The following is a 23683-nucleotide window of genomic DNA, read 5'->3' as shown; positions in this document are numbered from 1 at the left end:
GTTCCTCGGACAATATCATTTACGAATATTTAAAGAAAGAGTCCGTGTCATAGGTACTGTATTGGAACTGTTATTTAATCATATTCTCAAATCTGGGAAATTCCCACACAGCTGGTCAACAGGTCTTTTATTATTCCCCTTTATAAAAAAGGCCATCTGTCAATTACAAATAATTATTGAGGTATAACCCTTGTGAGTTGTTTTGCGAAGCTATTCACTAATATACTAGACGAACGCTTACAAAATTGGGCTACTGCTAATGACATTTTAACTAATGCGCAGTTCGGTTTAAAGCCGGGCTACAGTACAGTAGACGCAATATTTGTCCTTCAATCATTGATTGACAATCATATTAACAATAAACAAAAACTATTTTGCTGTTTTGTCGATTATTTAAATGCTTATGACTAAACGGATCGCATGCAATTCTGGTTTAAGCTCATTCAGTCTAGTATTGATGGTAAATTGTTGTCCGTTTTTCAATCTGTGTATAATCAAATAAATTGGGTGTTTAACATATGAGGGTGAATATTTGATTAGGTTCCATTTACTGTCCATATTCAACAATTATCTAAATGGAAGGCATTAACAGAGATAAGTTTCATAATTACGATGTTTAATAATATGTAAACAATATTAGATAAGAGTTCTTAGCAGATCACACGCTTAAAGCAGTTTTATGCTTTGTCGAAGCAACTAACCCCCATGTATTTTAGTAACGGTGTGATGTCCGAATTCTTAAAGGGCAATTTTCTTGATTGTTTTATAAAAGAATGTCAAACGAAAATTAAAAAAAAAAACCATATGGAGATAAATATATTTAAACTTAACTTAATAACAGTTACATTTAGAAGCTTTATATGCAGAATATTTATAAATGGTCAGTTATGGCTTTGTCCGTAATTTTTCAAGTCGACACCGTTACGAAGAAAATTTCATCTTCCGCACGGGAATGATACGGGGATACAACTTTTTCCGAAAAGTAAACATTATTTCAACCTTTTACGTCATAATTAAGCAATGAACAGAGCGCGAAAAATGTAAAAATCATCAAAAAGTAAGTAAAATATTGAACGTACTTTTATTAAGTGTCAACACCGTTCTACCATTTTCTTTTCTATTTCCACTTACTGTTCTTTTATGATTTTCAAATATTATGTATTCTTAGCTGCCAAAAAATAATGTGTGCGTAATGTGTTTTTGAGACAAGTAGCATGCTGTTTGTGGATGATCAAATGCCTGAATGTCATCACCGTTACGGTCCACACCGTTACGCTGAATGAGTAACGGTGATGACAACATCGTAACGGTGTGCACAAATAAATACACACATTATGGTGTGAATAAACTTCGTTTTCATATCGCCGATTGTTTTTCAAACAACATCGCAAATTTTACATGGAATTTATCAGACAAAAATGGAGAATTAATACAATTGGAATCAGTTCTGTCAGAATTCCGTTACGTTCCACACCGTTACGCTGAATGAGAAACGGTGTTAACAACATCGTAACGGTGTGGACAAATTTATACAAACAATATGATGCGAATAAAGTTCGTATTCATATCGCCGATTGTCTCTCAAACAACATCACAAATTTTACATGGAACTTATCTGACATACTTTCTTGTAAAAACACTATGCGAATAAACAAGAATATGAAAGTATAAGAAAATCTGTCCACACCGTTACAAATGTGACAACACCGTTACGCCGCATAAAAAGAAGACTTTTATATAAATAAAGATTCAACAAAAACTGCAAACGTGTTTTACTATCATAAAGTCTTCAAAAAGGTGTCCAATGAAAAAAGAATTTAGTATATAAACATGTACCCAAACATTTTATAGAAATTCTTAAAGTTGTAAAACGTAATTAAAATATGTATTTACACCGTTACGCACTTAATGTTCTGATAAAGTCACTGATGATTTGGAATTGATGTAATAGCCACTCATGATCTTTTTATACAATGAAACAACGCCAAAAAAATTATTTAAATTAAGTTGAAATAAAATAATATTATCAGACAAGTATTTATGTCCGTAACGGTGTTCTCTTCACAGCTTTTGACGTGCGTCAAATAAGCCTTCATAATCGCAATCTGGGTCACATTAGGTCGTGCCCAGCTTAGGTTGACGTCCGTCTGACATATACGTAACTGATAAACGGTCTGTCGACACTGCTTTACTAATTGTGTTTTTGAATATATTTTTATTAAGAATGGAACCTAATCAAATATTCACCCATGAATAGTATTTCAGATTTTTTAGAATTCGACATCGGCTAATCACAAGGTGAGATATGTTCGCCGATAATGTTTTCGTTATTCTTAAATGATATTGAGTTACACTTACAAGCTGATATAAATGCGGGCATTACTATTGATCAATTATCAATCTATCTTTTATTATTTGCCGACGACGCAGTAATAATCCCTGAATCCGCTGATGGATTGCAATCAACCCTGAACAATTAACGTGCGTATTGCACGAAGTGGAATATAACGGTCAATGTCGACAAGACAAAAAATGTAATATTTCATATAGGCAGGTTAAAAAAGGATATAATTGGGTTTATAACAACAATTCTCTTGAAATCGTGAACAATTTTTATTATCTAGGAATAGTCATGTTAATCAGCGGCGCATTTATACAAGCCACAAATAATTTGTCAGCCAAAGCGCGTAGAGCGATGCACTCATTATTTACTGTAACAAAATCTTTGAATGTACCTGCTAAAATCATGTTTAATCTGTTTGATGCCTATGTTGCCTCCATTCTTAATTATGAGGCGAGGTGTGGGGATTTACTAAAGCTGATAATATTGAGCGAGTCCAACGCAAATTCTGCAAATGGCTTTTAAATGTCAAAGTGTCTACAAATTTAAATGCTTTGTATGCCGAAGTAGGTAGATACCCGATGTATATATATCGATATTTACAAGTAGTTAAATATTTCTTAAAATTGTTCAATGAAAAATCGTCCAATTGTATTTTAAGCAATAATAATCGAATACCATGTAAAGAAGCATGTCATTACCCTCATTCCAAGTCACGGGCATCAAACGTTTGAAAAACTGTTGCAAGAGTCAGGTTTAAATGACGTGTGGATGTATCGATAATCTGTTTAATTTAACAGCTTTATTGTAATGTTTCGCAATAGATTATATGATTTGTTTATTTCAAAATGGCGAATTGATGTTAATGACGCTTCATCACTGTCTTTTAGGAATTTTGAACCCATTTTTGAAAGATCCCTTTACTTGGATAAAGTTGAACATTCTAAATTTAGAAACATATTAGCAAAATTAAGATTATCTTCTCATGTTCTATTTATAGAAACTGGTAGACACCAAAATATTCCAAGAAATGAAAGAATTTGTAGATTTTGTACACTCAATGAAATTGAAGATGAGTACCATTTTGTTTTGATATGCCCTTTATATGATAATTTTAGAAATACACTTATACCTGTTTTTTACAGAAGAACCCAAGTATGTTTACAGTTTTACAATTATCAAATGAGACCAGAAAATCTATACTGATACGTCTTGATAATTTCTGTATTAAACATTTAAACTAAGAGCCGAAAATATATAGAGAGTATTTTTTCCCGTTATTGTTTTGTATATGATATCTAGCTGCATAAATGTTTCTCACTCAATAACGGATGTTTGAACATTCACTCAACTTTGTTAAAAAAATTAAGAGCCTTCACGTACATATAACATTCTCACATAATTCATATATAAGTAAACATGCATTAACAAAACTGTTTTTTATTTGACGCATTTGTATTTATTTATTACTTGATTGTTATTTTGACGATGAGCTGTATATGGTTAAGTCGTAAATAAACTATCTGCTCTGTTCGGTTATAAATAAAAAATGTATTTCCATAGATTCATTATGGCAAAACATTCTACAATCAGACAAGTTTTTTCTTTTATGTGACAATACCTGTTACAATCAGACATTTATATTTTGCATCTGAGTAATTGCAGTCCTGATACAATGTGTTGAAGCAAAAATTGATATATTACTATGCAGTTTAAACTTTAGTATACGCACACGCATAACAAATGCTCTCTGATTATGAGAATTGGGTTTATAATAAACAAATTAACAATAGAAAAACATTGACCAGGGGAATTCTTAACATTTAGTGAATTTCGTGTCAGATTATCTGAGATAGTTCCATATTCAGTAAAATCAGATTTCACAGACGAACCTTTATCTAAACGAATATTTGTGCTTTCATAAATAATTTTGCATATTTAAAGTATGAAACGATAAATCATGTTCATAATAAAAATATCAACGGCTATCCGACTGTCCGACGAGTTTTAGTACGTCATTTGATTTTTCTTTCCAAACAGAATTGAGGGTTAATGATAAATTGACACAAACATGCGATCTTTTTCTCACAACGCGCGGTAGTGTTATATTGTCTAGCATTTTCAGGATCTGTTCAAAAGCAGATATACTATTATATAGGGTTTTTAAGGCCTATATTTCAGTGAATTTAACTGGAAATCTTATCACAGATGTTTTCACGATTTTGTAAATGGAAATGACGCTACAAATACATTGTAATGCGTTGTGGTGCTCATTTCACTATATAATTATACGTGTTATTTACATGTAGATTTGTGTTTTCGCATCGCCAAATGTTTTAACTACATTCTGATGACTTCATATCATGTCCGCTATGGTACAAACATTACATGCAGGAAAATAGCAGCTCAGTTTACCAGAATGATACATGTGTCACACGTTTGAATTGCATTTGAACGTATTCACCATTAAGCGGATACATAATATAATGTTTTGTTGTTTTTTTCTTTGTTATTGAATCACGCTCGAAATACCACTCTTTTAGCGTTTATAAATCGTGATATACACAAGTTACGTACGTCATATTTAATGTATTAAAAATGCGGCTTAATCCTGTCCCGAACTCATATTTTAATAAGGAATAAATATGTATTAATTTTTTATTTTGAATTTAATATTTTCCATTTATTTAACAACAAAATACTTCAAAAATTATTTCATTAAATCTGCATAATTTCGCTACTGTTTTTCTTGTCGCTTGTCCAATAGTTCACTTTAAACTACCAAATCGTAAAATTCCGCATCTTGTCAAGTTCTCTCAATCACGAAAAAACTTAAATGCCCGCGTTAATTGACGATGCTGGAACAGCAGAGTCCAAGGTTTGATAACCAGTAAAAAAATTCTTCACAATGGCGACCTATGTAAAAGACCGAGCCAGTCCGATTGAGATAACGCGATTTTTCAGTTACTTCCCTTGGCATTCGCCACTCCGTAGGAGATTGCTCGTTGATTTTCATTGATAACATTCTCCTAGCAGAGTTGTCGTTCGTGTTGATAAAGGTAAATATTAATAGAACAGCATATCGTGGGGAAACAGATTCAGTGGATCAGAACGTTAATTTCAAATTAGAAATTTTACATCCATTTTATTTTTATGGACCAATGAAACAACTATATATTTTCTCTATTTTGTTTGATATTTGTTCTCGATTTAGTAAATAAATTGCGAATAAAAACATGTTAAATTAACTTTTTACGTGATCACACAACTAAAGAATGCGAACGATTTCGAACCTGCAAATTGTAAACGCTGCAATGCTATGATATATATAGATAAAACAACATTTCTTTGCGTAATTGTCCGTCCCGCTAGCGCAGTGGTAAGGACGTTCGCTTTTTCACCTTTACGACACCGGTTCGATTACCGCTCCCGGCGCATTTTTATATTTTGTATGTTTTGTGGTCACCATTCCGGACAGGTTTTTTTCCGGATAATCTCATCCCCCTTCCGGATAATCTCATCCCCCCCCCGCAGCATTTGACCATATAAAAAATTAAAAAGTATTTCAGTACAAAACAAATAGCTGGAAATTGCAGCTTTCATTCAAAATTCGTCCCAACTGTTGTCAATCTAATCTTATTAGGTAGGAGTGCTGGACACACTCCGGGTCCCAACATTATGCAGCCTCAGCGCGGAGGTAACTCATTACCTTGGAAAAACACAAATACACACACTGGGTGCAGCCTAGGCGCGTATAGACTCAAACAAGGCAACAAACTCAAGTGCGGGCACAATCATTTAAAATTTACATATTGAATACGATATTCTAAAAGAAATTACACAACACCTAAGTGTACATACCATGTTTGATATTTCGTTCGATTGTTAGATTTCAGCATATACACGTATAAGGTCATTTCGCTATTAGTTAACTTATCCATATGTTCGTGGGCGAACTCGGATTGTCAAGTGCTCATACGATTGAGCTCACATGGTCCGGCTATGCGCTCATACCTACTTTCGAGAATCATCATGAAGGTATTGCCATACTTAATGAACAAGAATGTGACCCGCCTCCCAGTTTCGCTCAATGGGTCAAGTTACCCACGGGTACTACTTCCCCGTACCCCTAAACTTTTTTTCGTACCAAAAATGTTTCGAACGCAAAATTTTTTCGTACCAAATTTTTTTTCGTACCCAAAATTTTCGTACCCAATTTTTTTATCGTACCCAAATGTTCGTCTCAACATACACAATTGTGGTGATATAGATAAAGTTAAATTGATGTTTTATATCCATCCTCTTCAAAAGCATCGTCACACCAGTACTGCCAGTACTTTGATTTTACATAACATCACTGGCTCAGTTAGAATTGCCTTTGTTGTATTAAAAGAAACTTACATCAAGTAGGATTTGAGAAATGTGGGGAAACTGGAATGCACTTTCGTTTTTGACGATTTTCTTTACTTAGCGTCAAAGTAAAACCTAATTAAAATGACAGAATGAGAAATGTAAAACATGTCATAGTAATCATTTATCGGAAAGTCTTGACCAAAAGTTGGGGTCAGACACAAAATAAAGAACTTTATCAAAGATAAAACACACAAAACTAACATTGGGTCTGGCTAGCCAATAATGAAACATATAAAGCTGGGGCTATGCAAGAAGTCTATTACTATTTAGTGACAAATCTTAAAATATATCGCAACCACAGTCGCATTTTATAGTAAAGAGCATATTTATTGTATTATCTTGTACAAGCATGTACATATTCGGGAACACCGTTCATGCATATAGTGTCGGATCGATATCAAATAGATTTCTGATGTAGAACAGTCCCAAACGACCGTATAAAAGCATATCTGAATTGGTGATCAGACCGTATAAGAAAGTGGAACTTGAAGTTATCAAACTATAAACATATTGCAACTGAGCGCAAATCAGCGTGACATATAAAACAAGTATCACTTCGCATATAAGCTTGAAATCTGAGTACAAACAAAACACAATCAGTTACGTGTGGCCATTCGTGGCGTTCGCAGCGGTTCCCAAAATACCTCAAAAACACAATCAGCGTCAGTAATTAAGATAATTTTTACAGAACAGAACAGAACAGAATAGAAAGTGAGTATGAATTGTACAAAGAACCGTGTCAGTCTAAACAATATTACATTACATAGGCCATGTAAAAAGGAAACGTTCATACACTATTAATACGAACGAAATACATGATAGTGGGCTGTTTGTAAAACAAAACATGCATGCCCCCCATATGGGCTGTCAGTTGTAGTGGCAACCATTGTGTGAATACATTTTTGGTGGTGGTGGTGGTGGTGGTGGTGGTGGTGGTGGTGGTGGTGGTGTACGGAATCCATTTTCCTGTGTTGAGTCACCGTGACATTGACCTTTGACCTAATGACCTGAAAATCAGTAGGGGTCAACTGCCGGTCATGACCAATGTCCCAATGAAGTTTCGTGATCCCAGGCCTAAGCGTTTTTGAGTTTTCATCCGGAAACCATTTTACACTTAGGTAACTGTGACCTTGACCTTTGACCTAGTGACCTGAAAATCAATAGGGGTCATCTGCCGGTCATGACCAATGTCCCTATGAATTTTCATGATCCCAGGCGTAAGCCTTCTTGAGTTATCGACCGGAAACCATTTACTTATTTCCAGTCACTGTGACCTTGACCTTTGACCTAGTGACCTCAAAATCTTTAGGGGTCATTTGCCAGTCATGACCAATGTCCCTATGAAGTTTCATGATCCCAGGTGTAAGTGTTCTTTAGTTATCATCCGGAAACTATTTTCCTATTTCCAGTTAACCATTTTACTGCTTCCGGTCACTGTGACCTTGACCTTTGATCTAGTGACCTGAAAATCAATAGGGGTCATTTGCCGGTCATGACCAATGTCCCTATGAAGTTTCATGATCCCGGGCATAAGCGTTCTTGAGTTATCATCCGGAAACCATTTTCCTATTTCCAGTCACTGTGGCCTTGACCTGTTACCTTGACCTTTGACCTAGTGACATCAAAATCAATAGAGGTCATCTGCCAGTCATGACCAATGTCTCTATGAAGTTTCATGATCCCAGGCGTAAGCGTTCTTGAGTTACCATCCGGAAACCATTTTCTTATTTCCAGTCAACCATTTTACTGCTTTAAGTCACTGTGAACTTGACCTTTGAATTAGTGACCTGAAAATCAAAAGGGGTCATCTGCCTGTCATGACCAGTGTTCGTATGAAGTTTCGTGATCCAAGGCCCAAGCGTTCTTGAGTTATCATCCGGAAACCATTTTCCTATTTCCAGTCACTGTGACCTTGACCTGTGACCTTAACCTTTGACCTAGTGACCTCAAAATCAATAGGGTTCATCTGCAAGTCATTATCAATGTTCCTATGAAGTTTCATGATCCTAGGCCCAAGCGTTCTTGAGTTATCATCCGGAAACCACCTGGTGGACGGACCGACGGACCGACCGACCGACCGACATGTGCAAAGCAATATACCCCCTCTTCTTCGAAGGGGGGGGGGCATAATTACAAATATATATGTGACAGGGTGGCACTCGATTGTGATGGTGTTTATATTTATGGAAAATAAACTGCATGTGGTTAATGTATTATTTAACTTATAACACTTGTCAATTATTATGCTTATGGTAATAAATAGAAAATTGATTCCCATAGATTCAAAACGGCAAAGCATTTAACAATCAGACATGTTTTAATGTCCCCCAGTCTATACAGGGGGAAGAGACTGGTAGTCCTTCAGTCAAGTACCCAAAATTGAGGTGAGGTGAACCAGTAAGGGGGGGGGGGCAAAACTACACCTATATATCTTGGAAGATGCATGCCAGTAGCATATGAAAATGGTTGAAACAAGTCTGGTACTGGCAGCTTTCGGTATTTTTTTCTCCTTTGAAGATGGGGCATCAATCAGCTTAATTTTCATAAATTGTCTGGGAGAAATTGAACCGCAAATTGCATGTAGTACTTAAGTAAGGTCAATATATGCAAAAAATACTTTCAACCACCAAAACATTGCTTCAAAAGGTATTTTAACTGAATCTGGTAAAACATATCAAAAGTTTACCACAATCGGACCTCCGGAAAGTTTTTTTTTCAAGATGGCCGCCAAGATGGCCGCCAATACCTATTAATGATCATAACTATGTAAATATAAAATAAAATTTGATGCATTTGGTGTCTATTCCTAGGTTTTAAGGGGCAAAGAAAACATAAAGATCATCAGATATTGTTAAAGTGCACAACAGAACCCAGAAATCCAACATGGCGTCGAAAATGGCCGCCAAGATGGCCGCCAAAACATATATAAATGATCATAGCTATGTAAATATCCACGTCAAATTTGATTATTTTGGTGGCTATATATGGGTTTCAAGGGACAAAGAACACATTTTGATCATCATACATTGCATAAATTGATTATATTTCACCCAAATCCAAAGTAGCGTCCAAAACGGCCGCCAATTTATCCACCAAAACCTATAAATGATCGTCACTATGTAACTATCCACTCAAATTTGATGGATTTGGTGTCTATATCTACGTTTCAAGGGGCAACGAACACATAAAGATAATCAGACATTGTTTAAATTAACAATAGTACACACAAATCCAACGTGGCGTCTAACATGGCCGCCAAGGGTGCCGCCAAAACTTATTAATGATAATAACTATGTAAATACCCACTCAAATGTGATTATTTTGGTGGATATACATAGGTTTCAAGGGGCTAAGAACACATTAAGATTATCAGACATTATATTACACACAAATCCAACATGGCGTCCAAAAAAGCCGACAAGATGGCAACGAAAACCTATTAATCATAACTATGTAACTATCCAATCAGATTAGATGGTTTTGTTGTCTATACCGAGGTTCGAGGGGTAAAGAACACTTTACGATTGTCAAATATAGTTTAAGTTTATTATGTTACACAGCAATCTCACATGGCGTCCAATGACACAATACGAAGGACCGCAAGTCCATTTCTTTTGACGTGATGCTTGTTATGTGAAACGTCATAGTTTGGATCTGCCGCGATTTCTGGATTTTGACAAGAGGATCGATATTTTTCAGGTTCAGACAACACTGAATTGACATGGAATGATGCGTAACTTGCATCAGCAAAGCCATTAAACTGGGCTGTTGTCAGTCAAATTCTTGCCTATGATTAATATGTACAATGTGGACAAAGCGTGCATTCTGTCAACATAAGTCTTAGTTTGCAACCTTGCCACAACCTTCACACCATTGTAACGTTTGACCAACCCTTATATTTAAAGGCTGCTGAAATTATCATTGATGCGCCACAAAGTAGTTGAATATGTTGTTCAGAATTTGGGATGTTTCATAAACGTATGAACTTGCGGGGGGGGGGGGCAAAGGATCCCTCATGGAAGAAACCGCTCTCACAAACATACTCGAGGCTGTCTATTGAGAAATGCAATTGGGCACATTGTGACACGAACAGTTGTCCGGAGGGCTTCACGAGACCATCTTCTTGTTGGAAAGTGCATACACTGCCAGCTTTCAGCAGAATTGACCAAGGACGATCGAGACATTCAGTTACTGCTAGATCATGCCAAGGATTTGTACTCTTCCCTTCTGAGGGGCAAAACGACGTTAGAAGATTGTATGTTATGCGATTTTGATAAAACTCGAGAGGGCTACAGAGAAGAAGAAACATGAAATTGCCCAGACCTCAAAGACAAGCATAGTATGGCTGAATTATCAGCTTATGATTAACAATTCAAGGGTGTTGATTAAAGCATATGGTACTGGGTGTTGGTTGATGCATTAGGCAGTGCCCGATTTGCTATCCATCTTTACTGCAGCTGAGTACATTACCTGCAATCTGCGTATTACTACGTATATCTGCAGCAAATAAGCAACCTAAAGGAGATGCACCCGGACGTTTATCAAAAGTTCGGTATTTGTTTCACGTTGTTTGTAGGAGCAGGGCTGGGCTAGGACTTTATCTTGTTATTGAGCAAACATTGATGATGTTTTATAGAGCACATGTAGTCTAACACGCGGTAGTGGAATGACCGAGGAAATGCAAACCCCTTGGACCCTATCTGCAACATCCGAGCACAAAAGTGCGATGCAGGATTTCACAGATCTGACCTATACTACAAGTCCACAACACAAAGACTCAACTGAGGCGTGCATTTAAGGGGATTCTTCTGATCTAGAGAAAATGCAGACACAGATTATAACCTGCTCACCATACACAGCTGATCCTACTCTGAGAAACATGGTCAATGGTATAGTGGCTGGGTCAGATGTGAATGTTCATGCAATTGAGGCGGTTGGATAAACGATCATAAGAGATATCATAGGAAAGTCGGTCTTTGCTAATAAATTGACGAGAAAATACAGAGCCAAAATTCTTGGGAATAGCTTGGCTGTTAAGATCGCATCTGACCGTGCTTTTGATCCTGCTCTTCTTTTCCAGCGTTTTCTGGTGGAGTCAAAATCTGGAGATCCTTCACTTGCAGTCGTATTGTCTTATGAACTGAGCTCCCATCCTGCTGCCTTCTTTGAAGCCAAGAACATACTTTGTACAGCAGATAAGCCTCAGATCGCTCAGGCAATTTGAGAATATGCTGTAGACACATCATGTGAGGTTGTGATTAACTGTGTTCATGAAACATATGCGGTGGCACTTTGCTGCATCGTTAACCATGGAGAAGGGTGACTCATATAACGCAATAGCCGAGTCTTTTGTAGATTCAGAGAAAGGCATTACGGACAAGCGACAGTGGGGTTCGATGGCTACAAACAAAGACAAAACGCACCGGAAACGTAATTCATATTGTGAGTTTCAGCAAAGAAACAGAATGTTCATGTAAAAAAGGAAGACTGTTTGTCTCTTGACAGAAACAAGGCCGGTATGATTGCTCTGATCAGCACAATTCTGACTTAAATGGGATGCTATGTTGTTCTGTTTTTAGGGGATGAAGATGTTCAAATTGTTAAAGCAACAGTATAACGATCCCGTCGAAGCACCACAACGTTGGTGGGCGAGGATACAGATTTTCTCATCTTGATCCTGCATTACTCCGAAAGGGACGATAGGACCATCTACTTCCGCTTTTATGTAAATAAATAGTCAAAGGAACGCAAAGTGTATAATATTAACCTTTTAAAAGAACTCTCGCTTATTCAGGCTGTAATTAATCTTCAATGATTTTCAGCAACAGTTAAAAACGAAGTCTACAGAAGTTAGTAAAACCTGATCCTATCATGAAGTCATGTGCTGGTTCATTATCTCTTCCAAATGTCTTAAATTCGAGTTTATGATTATTCAACTCCTTAGTGATAACCTCAATTCGATTTAAGTGTTCCTTGTCTCCTAAACTATGGTATTTTACATAACAACCGTTACGTTTGAGTAACAAGTTATGGACTTGTGGTCCTTCGTATTGTGTTGATGTCCATTTTGTCTGATGATATAAATGTGATATTAATGTGTTGTTTGCTCTCTGAAACCTGGTTATATACACCAAATTCATCAACTTTGAGTTGATAGTTACATAGTTATTATTTTATGAAAATAAATATGTTTTGGCGGCCATCTTGGCGGCCATCTTGGCGGCCATTTTGGACGCTGTGTTGGATTTGTGTATAATATAAGTAACTTTAACAATGTCTGATGATCGTAATGTGTTCTTTTTCCCCTTAAATCTATATAAAGACACCAAAATCGTCAAATTTGAGTGGATAGTAACATAGTTATGATCATTAATAGGTTTTGGCGACCATCTTTGCGGCCATCTTGGCGACCATTTTGGACGCCATGTTGGATTTCTGTGTAACATTATTTACTTACACTTTGTCTGATGATATAAATGTGTTTTTTTGCCCCCTGAAACCTAGGTATAGACACCAAATTCATCAAATTAAAGTTGATAGTTACATAGTTATGATCATAAATAGGTTTTGGCGGCCATCTACGCGGCCATTTTCGACGACATGTTGGATTTGTGTTTACTATATTAAACTTATACAATTTCTGATGATCATTATGTGTTCTTTGCCCCTTTAAACCTAGGTATAGACACCAAATTTATCAAATTTGAATGGATAGTTACATAGTTATGATCATTCATAGGTCTTGGCGGCCATCTTGAAAAATCAATTTTCCGGAGGTCCGATTGTGGTAAACTTTTCATATGTGTTGATCAGGATCAGTTAAAATACCTTTTGTAGCAATTTTGGGGGGGCAAAGTGTATATTGACCCTATTATTTTGGAGGTTTGGTAGTTTTTAGAAACTTTTCTTGCAATCTCATTAATATTCATAGATATGCAAATGCACTTATGTGCATATTTAACTGCAGATTATACTAGGTTATAATCATAATCTTCATTTTAACACCAAACTTCTTTTTCTTGAACCAATTTTGAAGAAATATTTGAGAATTATACTAGCTAAACTAGCTATTTAGTCCAAGCCTGACGGTTGCCATAGAAACAGTTTAACAATAACTTATAGCTGGCCAACTGAGATTGTTATCAAACATTTTGTTTCTTTATATCGATTATACAATTAAGTAATATAGGTGTTGTTTTGCCCCCCTGAGTGGTACACTCCAACCCATCTGGCTGATAGATTTTGGGGGACATATTGGTTTTGCCCTTTCTGTTGGTATGTTGGTTTGTTTGTTGGTTTGTTTGCATCAAACTTTAACATTGGCCATAACTTTTGCAATATTGAAGATAGCAACTTGATATTTGGCATGCATGTGTATCTCATGAAGCTGCATTTTTTGGGTGGTGAAAGGTAAATGTCATCCGTCAAGGTCAAAGGTCAAATATATGAGGGGACATGGCGTTTCACAAACACATCTTGTTTTCTCATATGTGACAATACCTGTAGCAATCAGTCATTACTATTTTACATCTGAGTAATTGCTGTCCCGATGCAATTTGTTGAAGCAAATATTACCATGCAGTTAAAACTTAAGTATACACACTCACTTAAAAAATGCTCTCCGATTATAAAAATTGTGTATATAAAAACAAATTAACAATCAAATGAACATTGACCAGGGGGATTCTTAACTTTTTAGTGAATTTCGTTTCAGATTATCTGAGAAAGTTTCATATTTAGTAAAATCAGATTTCACAGACGAAACTTTTCCAAAACCAATATTTGTGCTATCATTATTTTTTTTGTGCATAATTACAGTATTATACGATCATGTTCATATTAAAAACATCAACGGCTATCAGAATGTCCGACTTTTTTTAGTACGTCATTTGATTTGTCTTTCTAAAAAATAGTTAAGGATAATGATACACTGAAACAAACATGCGGCCTTTTTTTGAAAACGCGCAGGTGGTCATTTATCGTCGGCATTTTTGGGATCTGTTCAAAAGCATATATTGGTAATTTTATAAAACATTATATAGGTTTTTTAAAGGCCTATATTGCAGTAAATTAAAATGGAAATCTTATCACAGATGTTGTATATGAAAATGACGTTACAAATCACTGTTGTTAATTTAGATTCAAAGTTAGCTGGTTCGTAATATATGAAAATTAATACATGCCAAGAAGAAGTTTCGTTTTTAATTCTAACTGTAATGGGCATTAACTGGGTGATAAATAGATGTCTAAACCGACTGATATATTACAGCATTTGTCGTGTATCTTCTACTTTTTTCTTTAACTTTAACTAAATGCCCCTACTTGCTTAACAATATTTTTTTTTTCTGTACGATGATTTTTTAAAGAGTTATTGGCTAAATTTCTTGTTTCATGTTGCTTTAAATTAATCCTTTAGCAAGTGTAATGACAATCCAAACGCTTCTTCCTAAAATCAAGATAAAGGAATTTCACATTGTTTAGGTGAGGTATAGAATATTGTAACAGTTACTTAACTATATATAAGAGGAATGTATTTAAAGAAGATACCCGACGTAGAAAATAGATTTAAAATGTAATGGTTTGCTCTTAGTTTAACATGATTATCAAGAGGATTGGCTACATCACTTCCAGGATCTAAAGTGTGTTGGTCTCTTCTTATGTCACAATACTTTACGTACCCAACATCTTCAGATATTAATACTGAATGTAACACTTGGCAATGGGTAACACGGTGTTTATGCAAATAGTGCTCTCTATTACTAACAGCTGTTTATGAATTTGCTCGGATATTCAGCGCATCTTAAGTACGACATAGATCATTTACATATGATTTTTGAATATGTTTGGAAAATGCAGGACGCGGACGATGAAACGATAATTAAATTAAAATTTAAACATCGTGTTTTTGATAAGTAATACATACATTTAACGTTTGATTTGTGTATACCTAAATTGAACGATGATATTTGTTGAGTAGATGACATTTTAATTCAAGAAATATAAAAACTTGACTTAATACAGAACGATACGTAACCATTATTATACTCCTATAGTGACGAATAATATTCACCGTCGCCGCATATCGTAAAATGTACTATTTCTAATGAAACGGGGCATACTTTCTGTAATTTCTAACTTTGGATATTTCAAATACTTCATATCTTATCGAACAGTTCATGCAACTTTGAGTTATTCACGTTGATCGTTGTTTGAGTAGCCTTCTGACAAATGTGTGCCTTTCAACAGAAAAACAGACAGAAAGCCGGACAGACAGACTCATGGACAGACGTCCAAGGTGATTCCAGTTAACCCTCTATTACTTTGAAACGGGGGTATAATATTCTGCTCAAAGTGTATAATAATAATCATGCTATAATCGAAAGTCTATGCTGTGAATCTTTTACTTAATAATGTGCAAGAGTGCCTGAAGACTAGTTTGTTTCTACGTACAGACAGACGGGTAAACAGACAGACGGAAAAACGTCCATGGCGATTCCGGTATAGCCCCCTACTTTGTAACGGAGGTATAGAGAGTCATATTTCAAATATTTTGCTTCAAACTACAAACAATCAATCGAATTCGGAAGACACAAACATGAACCTTAAGAATATAGAATATATGACCATTGTCCATCAGAGGCAAATCGTGTCTCGGACTGTGAAGACCATGTCTTCGGTATTGTCTAGTATTGTGTAGTTTCATATATCTTTAAGAGATGTGTAAACCATAAATATTTAAGTTGTTATCACTAGTTTTATTAAGTTTTTTACTCAATGCCTTTTTGTTTGAAATGAAGTTGTCGACGCTCTTAACAAACGTGTATCAACATTTGTTAATACACTGTTAATCATGTTTATATTAAATAATCAAATGTGTTTGTGTTGATTCGTTATTTGATTAATGAAAAACAAACGACATCGTATGAACTTACGGAGGTTCCTTTTTTATGAACTGATGTGACATATCGTGCAGTTGCACGAATTCCTCATAGCAGGTGGAACACATGTCATAGTCGGGACAATCACTGCACTTCCAGCGAGTTCCCAGTATTGGAGCGACATTGCAGACAGCACAGGATATACCATAATGAGGCGTACCTGGTAAACACAGATTCAATATTATGTCAGGAACTGATCTTACATGACATATGTAGATGTTTTCTATGGAGAAATAATGCTCGTACAAATACCAACTGAGGAACACAAGTTATCCTGAATTGATTGAATTAGTTTATCAATGAAAATCACGACAAATTGACGTGTATCGATGCTTACGCGCGTTTGAATGTGTGTAAAATACTTATGAAACTGAATAGTTCTTATTACAGGTGGAGTAAATACAATCACCGGTTTATCTAAGAATGGAAATGGGTATAATATTATAGTTGTTTAATGCTCGATAAACAACGATTTATTTAAACATATTGCATTTCAATGTTAGCATTTTTGTCGTTACATGAAAAGATTGCATCTATATACAACTAACGATAGTGATGCGCCTTCATGTATACACAATTATTTTAAATGTTTAAGACTTGTATATACGTCTTTATATACGTATATAATTATTTAAGGACGGTTGAAATAAAAAGAAAGTATTCGAACCTTTACTGGTTGGACGCATGTTTATCGGCAGCGCTTGATGGCTTCTTTTCCTAGATGCCTCCTCTTGAGCTCTTAAAATATTATGAGCCGCGCAATTGAAAAACGTGGCTTAATGCTTATGCGTAAAGTCTCGTCATATATTAACATGTGCAGTAAGCACAGGCTTATAAGGGACGACACTTTCTGTTTTTATGAAATGTGTCGTTTAAAGGAAGTATGTTTTAAACAGAAATCCAGTCTTGACGGAAAGTGTCGTCCCTGATTAGCCTGTACGGATTTTACGCACATGCATTAAGCCTGGTTTCCCCAGAATGCAGTTCAATATAAATAAGAATTGTCGTTTCAAATTCGATCTGAATGACAGAAACATATAGTTTACACCAATTTTACAACACTCCGATAAATAATAAAATGGTAAATAATCACAGCAGCGTATTCAATTCTTATCGCTATGCTGACTGAATAAATCTTTGTCATTGTTAACTGTTAAGAAGAAGAAAATAGTTTGTATTTCTCATGACTCCCAAAAAGGAAAGGGACATATTTTTGCCATTATAATTTACTTGTAGTGCTTATCAGTACTGATTTAAATGAGTTGTGATCATCATGTTCAACAGTAAATGATAAGTCAAACATGTATAAGTTGTCACCTTGCAGCAAAAAAATAATCCTGTTTTGAATTAAACAACCATTTATTCAAATTTGTCATATCATGCGATATCATATTATATCATGTTATTACAGATAAATAATAACAATTTGTATTGTCTTTGGTTTACCCACACGCTTTAATTGAGTTCTTACATAATTGTCACAGTTATTAAGTTTGTTCTTATACACATAGCTTGACAGGCTGCAATATTGATGCATAATCATTGAAATGCTTACACGAATGGACAACTTTAAGAATTATATACTATATAACTGATTCAGAAAACATACAAACACATCTTACTATACATGGATGATGCCATACTATACATTGAACTGTCGTGTAGCATGACTTAGCATTGAATAAACCCATTAATGCATAAATATTATAAGTTTTAATTTAATAATTTAGCTTGGTTGTATTAAAAGCCTAAAACTAATTAAAACACGCTCAGGGTTGGTCCTTTGCAGAACAAAACATGCGATATAATATAATTTCTATCGAACTCGAAAGTAAAGCAAAATGAACTGTTAATTGGAAGTTTTAATTTTTGATATTTTGTAAGTAATGTAAAGTGTACTGTATGCTTAGTGGCAGTATCTAATTTACTAACTTTCGTGTAATTGAATTTGTATTTTGTATGCATGTGTACTCATGCATTTACTAACAGAGAGTAACATGTAATATTAACGAGTGTTGCCGCCCAGATATGGTCCCGTGTATACGGTATAATGCACGTTTGCGCACATAGCCGATACCAACTGCATAAACTCTGCATACAAGACAAGACAAGAGTGTATTTGTAAATAAATTCCACCGGCCCAAAAAGCAGAGTATATAAGTAACAACATATTATTTTTGAGTTGTGATACATCTAATTTAAACATCAATTTTGATGAACATCTTTCTTTTTCATTATTTCGTTTCGTTTAAAGATGTTACAGGCAGTGTACCCCCCCCCCCATAGGGTGCATTGTTTCTCTGTAGCTCTTGGTGATAATTATTCTGTTAATATATGATGAACATCGCTCGCAAAATGTAGGAGTTGAAAACAGAGACTTGTATATGAAGTTGTAATAAAAAGGTAATAACTGCCTAAAAGATAACGCCATTGTGCGATCTTATAAAAGGAGCTACAGCATTTGGAGATAAAAAGTTAGACGAAAAGCGCACTCCCGTTCCCACGACTTAATTTGTTCATGCGACTTGCTAATGCGATCCCACGACTCACTGAGTAATTCCCGCAAGTCAGTTTTGTCGCGGGACATAACATTATATTGAACTACGTGAGAATTCAATTGCAATCCCGACCTTAGTATGATGTGTACTTAAACAAGCTTGTTTATCCGTATTTAAGTCAAATTATCTATAGGTATAACTAATTACAATACTGAATTGTGAATTTTATAATATATTTCAAGCTGTGTCTAGCGGATTTGCTTTTGTCTGATTCTGAATGTAGCACGATATAACCAATCTTTAACACTCGAAATCACCCAAGGCTTCAATTCGATAGGCATGTTTAATTTGTATAACGTTAAAGTATTCAAGTATATAACATAAACAGTATCAGAGAGAATTTAATGTTAATATTTGCTCATATTACACAATGTAGAAAAAAAACATGATTGCCTCTAAGAAAGGTCAATTCCTATGTGGACTTGCGTGTAAAAACTTTGTCCACATTGTGAACAGAGGCGGTGAACTTATTTTAAAACTGCATGATGATTGATGTAGTTACTGTCCGGAAAAGCTGTACTTTTTCGAGTATTACATGTTATATTTTGTATTGCCAGATGTACGTGATTTATATATATTAGTGTATTTGTACCGTTGTCCTGACTTGCACCATTAAAGCATCTTGAGAGTATCGTAGGTTCTGAAGCAGATGATGCTGCCGTTTCTTGAGAACGCGAAGACCTTCGTGACGATGCCATCGGTGATTCTTTACCAAGTGTGCTGAAACGAATAAATAAGTCATTAATAATGCATGTCATTTTAATAAAGATGACATCCTGATTGAGTAGGTGACATATGGATAGGTATTGGTCAAATATGATTAAATAATTTCAGATTGCATGTACGGAAGTTTCTAAAATGCAAAGCGTTACGATTTGATTGAGTCGACAATATTAAGTCCAACTTGTACATGAGTAAAACAATAGTCTCAAAACAGTGTAGATAAATATATAATAAAAGATTGTAACAAAAACATGAATAATGCACATCATCATCATCATCATCATCATCGTCATCGTCATCGTCATAATCATCATCATCATCATCATCATCATCATCATCATCATCCATCATCATCATCATCATCATCATCATCATCATCATCATCATCATCATCATCATCATCATCATATATCTACATATGCAGCGAATCGGAACAATTTAATCTCCAAAAGAAAGTCATCCACACATTATAAGTGTGAATATTTCGTAAACATCTGCCCATCGTTAAGGAGGAGACGCTGTTCAAATTGAAAGTTAATGCTCGGTTGAAGTCCTGACGACGCACGACACACGGCGGCCCAAAAAGCTCACATTGCAATGGCGAGCAATTCAAATTTAGTCTGACAAACTTTTCACTCGCTGCTCTCCCTATATTCATATTAAACATATTGATCACATAATTGTGCAGCCCTTTTATTTTTCTGTCAGGACAATATTTTTCCCCATGCCTGAAAACTCAGGTTAGTGCCATCTTTGATTATTTCATACTCAAAATATAGGTTAATCGAAATTAAACAAGGCTGTACCGAAAGGTATTTCATATAAGCATCACATCTAGTTTATATGTCAATATTTGTTTTCCGTCTTCTGGTCTTAATTTCCATTGGATATAATGGATCTTCAACAGTTAAACACAAAGTTGAAAAGGTCCATTTTCACGAAATGAAAAAATTGCATTTAATGCAAATCGCAAATGATCGATAGTTGTATTTGAGATTCAGATACTTGTATATATGTTACCTTATTTCGAAGATTGCACAGAATTCTCGGGTGAATCTGAATCGCTTTCTTCTGAAAGTGGTCGTCCTTCGTGGTCTGTTACACTAAAAGTGAAAATGAGATTAGTATACAGGTATTTACATACGAAAGTAAAAACATTAGAAACGTTTGTAGAAATTTTGTTAAAGCTAATGACAATTCAGTTTAAGTGTCTAAACAATTTACCTTAACATTGTATGAATATGCCTGATTCATTTGAGACCTACCGCGAGTTGTTTACAAACCCTGAAGCGGTCAGAAATTGTGCTAGCAATCTTATACTTAAACATCATTTGTTTTTCTTTAAAGTAATTTCAATGCTATTTTCATATAATTCAAATAAAACGACTACGGAACAAAGTGCTTAGCTTCTCGATAAGTGATAACGTGCAAAACATGAGACTATAAAAATAAGACATACATCGATAATTTTTAAAACCATTTTTTGCAACCATCGCATCAATGTAAACTAAATCAAAACATGATCAACGTCGTTTGAATGTTGGCATCACTAAGCATAATATATATAATTAAAATGGAACTTATAAAATACATAATCACCATGTCGCTTTTGAAACAACAGACGAAATCAGATTTCACAGACAAAACTTTTCCAAAACCAATATTTGTGCTATAATTTTATTTTTTTTTTGCATAATCACAGTATTATACGATCATGTTCATATTAAAATCATCAACGGCTATCAGACTTTCCGACGATTTTGAGTACGTCATTTGATTTGTCTTTCTAAAAAGTATTGAAGGATAATGATACACTGAAACAAACATGCGGCCTTTTTAAAAAAAAGCGCAGGTGGTCATTTATCGTCTTGCATTTTCGGGATCTGTTCAAAAGCATATAGTGGTAATTTTATAAAACATTAAACAGGTTTTTTCAAGGCCTGTATTGCCAGTAAATTAAAATGGAAATCTTTTCACAGGTGTTGTATATGAAAATGACGTTTACAAACCAATCGTTGTTAATTTAGGATTTAAAGTTAGCTGGTTCGTAATATATGAAAATTGATACATGCCAAGAAGAAGTTTCGTTTTCGATTCTAACTGTAATGGGCATTAACGGGTTATAAATAGATGTCTAAACCGACTGGATATATATTACAGCATTTTGTCGTGTATCTTCTACGTTTTTCTTTAACTTTTAAATAAATGCCCCTACTTGCTTAACAATATTTTTTCTTTGCGATGATTTTTTAAAGAGTTATTGTCCTCAATTTCTTGTTTCATGTTGCTTTAAATTAATCCATAGCAAGTGATATGACAATCCAACGCTTCTACTTAAAATCAAGATAAGGGATTTCACATTGTTTAGGTGAGGTTATAGAATATTGTAACAGTTACTTAAATAGTATAAAAGAGGGAATGTATTTAAAGAAGATACCCGACGTAGAAAATAGATTTACAAGGGCTGTTTGTAAAACATGGCATGGCCCCCATATGGGTGTGAGTTGTAGTGGCAGCCAGTGTGTGTGTGGAGGGTGAGGGGTGGAGGTGTGTGTGGGTGTGTTGGGTGTGGGGGTGGGTGGGGGGTGGTGCGGGTGTGTGGGGTGTGTGTGTTGGGGGGTGAGTGGGGGTGTGGGGTGGTGGGGGGGTGAGTGTGGGTGGTAGTGTGTGTGTGGGTGTGTGGGTGTGTGTTGTGGGGGTGGGGTGGGTGTGGTGGTGGTGGTGGTTGGTGGGTGGGTGTGGTGGTGGTGGTGGTGGTGGTGGTGGTGGTGTGGTGGTGGTGTGGTGGTGGTGTGGTGGTGGTGGTGGTGTACGGAAACCAATTTACTGTGTTGAGTCACCGTGACCTTGACCTTCGACCTAGTGACATGAGCATCAATAAGGGTCACCTGCCGGTCATGACCAATGTCCCCATAAAGTTTCGTGATCCCACGCCTAAACCATTTTACACTTAGTTCACTGTGACATTGACCTTTAATCTAGTGACCTGAAAATCAATAGGGGTCATCTGCCGGTAATGACCAATGACCCTATGAAGTTTCATGATTCCAGGCGTAAGCGTTCTTGAGTTATCATCCGGAAGCCATTTACCTATTTTCAGTCACTGTGACCTTGTCCTTTTACCTTGTGACCTCAAAATCACTAGGGGTCATCTGCCAGTCATGATCAATGTCCTTATGAAGTTTAATGATCCCAGGTGTAAGCGTTCTTGAGTTATCATCCGGAAACCATTTCCTATTTCCATTTTATCATTTTACTGCTTCAGGTCACTGTGAACTTGACCATTGACCTAGTGACCTAAAAATCAATAGGGGTCATCTGCCGGTCATGACCAATGTCCCTATGTAGTTTCAGGATCCCAGGCATAAGCGTTCTTGAGTTTTCATCCGGAAACCATTTATCTATTTCCAGTCACTGTGACCTTGACCTTTGACCTAGTTACCTCAAAATCAATAGGGGTCATCTGCCAGTCATGACCAATGTTCCTATGAAGTTTCATGATCCCAGGCGGGTAAGCGTTCTTGACTTATCATCCGGAAACCATTTCCTTTTTCAGTCAACCATTTTACTGCTTTAAGTCACTTGTGACCTTTACTTTGATTTAGTGACCTGAAAATCAATAGGAGTCATCTGCCGGTCATGACCAATTCTCTATGAAATTTCATGATCCCAGGCGTAAGCGTTCTTGAGTTATCATCCGAAAACCATTT

At 35.7% G+C, this 23683-nt stretch overlaps 1 protein-coding gene across 3 annotated transcripts in view; it reads right to left on the bottom strand.

The window, feature by feature from the left end:
• LOC127837356 (uncharacterized) overlaps nucleotides 1-23683 on the bottom strand; it is a 133567-nt gene that overhangs the window by 16588 nt on the left and 93296 nt on the right. The window contains exons 4-5 of one of the 3 annotated variants that reach the window (XM_052364320.1): nucleotides 17360-17430; nucleotides 16687-16852 (exon numbers count right to left, since the gene is read on the bottom strand). The exons of 1 other annotated variant lie outside the window; for it this stretch is intronic. In XM_052364320.1, coding sequence (XP_052220280.1) covers nucleotides 16687-16852; nucleotides 17360-17430 — 237 coding nt within the window. The remainder of the gene's footprint in view (nucleotides 1-16686; nucleotides 16853-17359; nucleotides 17431-23683) is intronic. One more of the 3 variants, XM_052364319.1, reaches the window with a different exon arrangement.

Source organism: Dreissena polymorpha, chromosome 7 (genome assembly GCF_020536995.1).
Source record: "Dreissena polymorpha isolate Duluth1 chromosome 7, UMN_Dpol_1.0, whole genome shotgun sequence".
NCBI lineage: Eukaryota > Metazoa > Mollusca > Bivalvia > Myida > Dreissenidae > Dreissena > Dreissena polymorpha.
The sequence above is the reverse complement of the archived record's forward strand: the minus strand, read 5'-3'. Positions and strand labels throughout refer to the sequence as shown.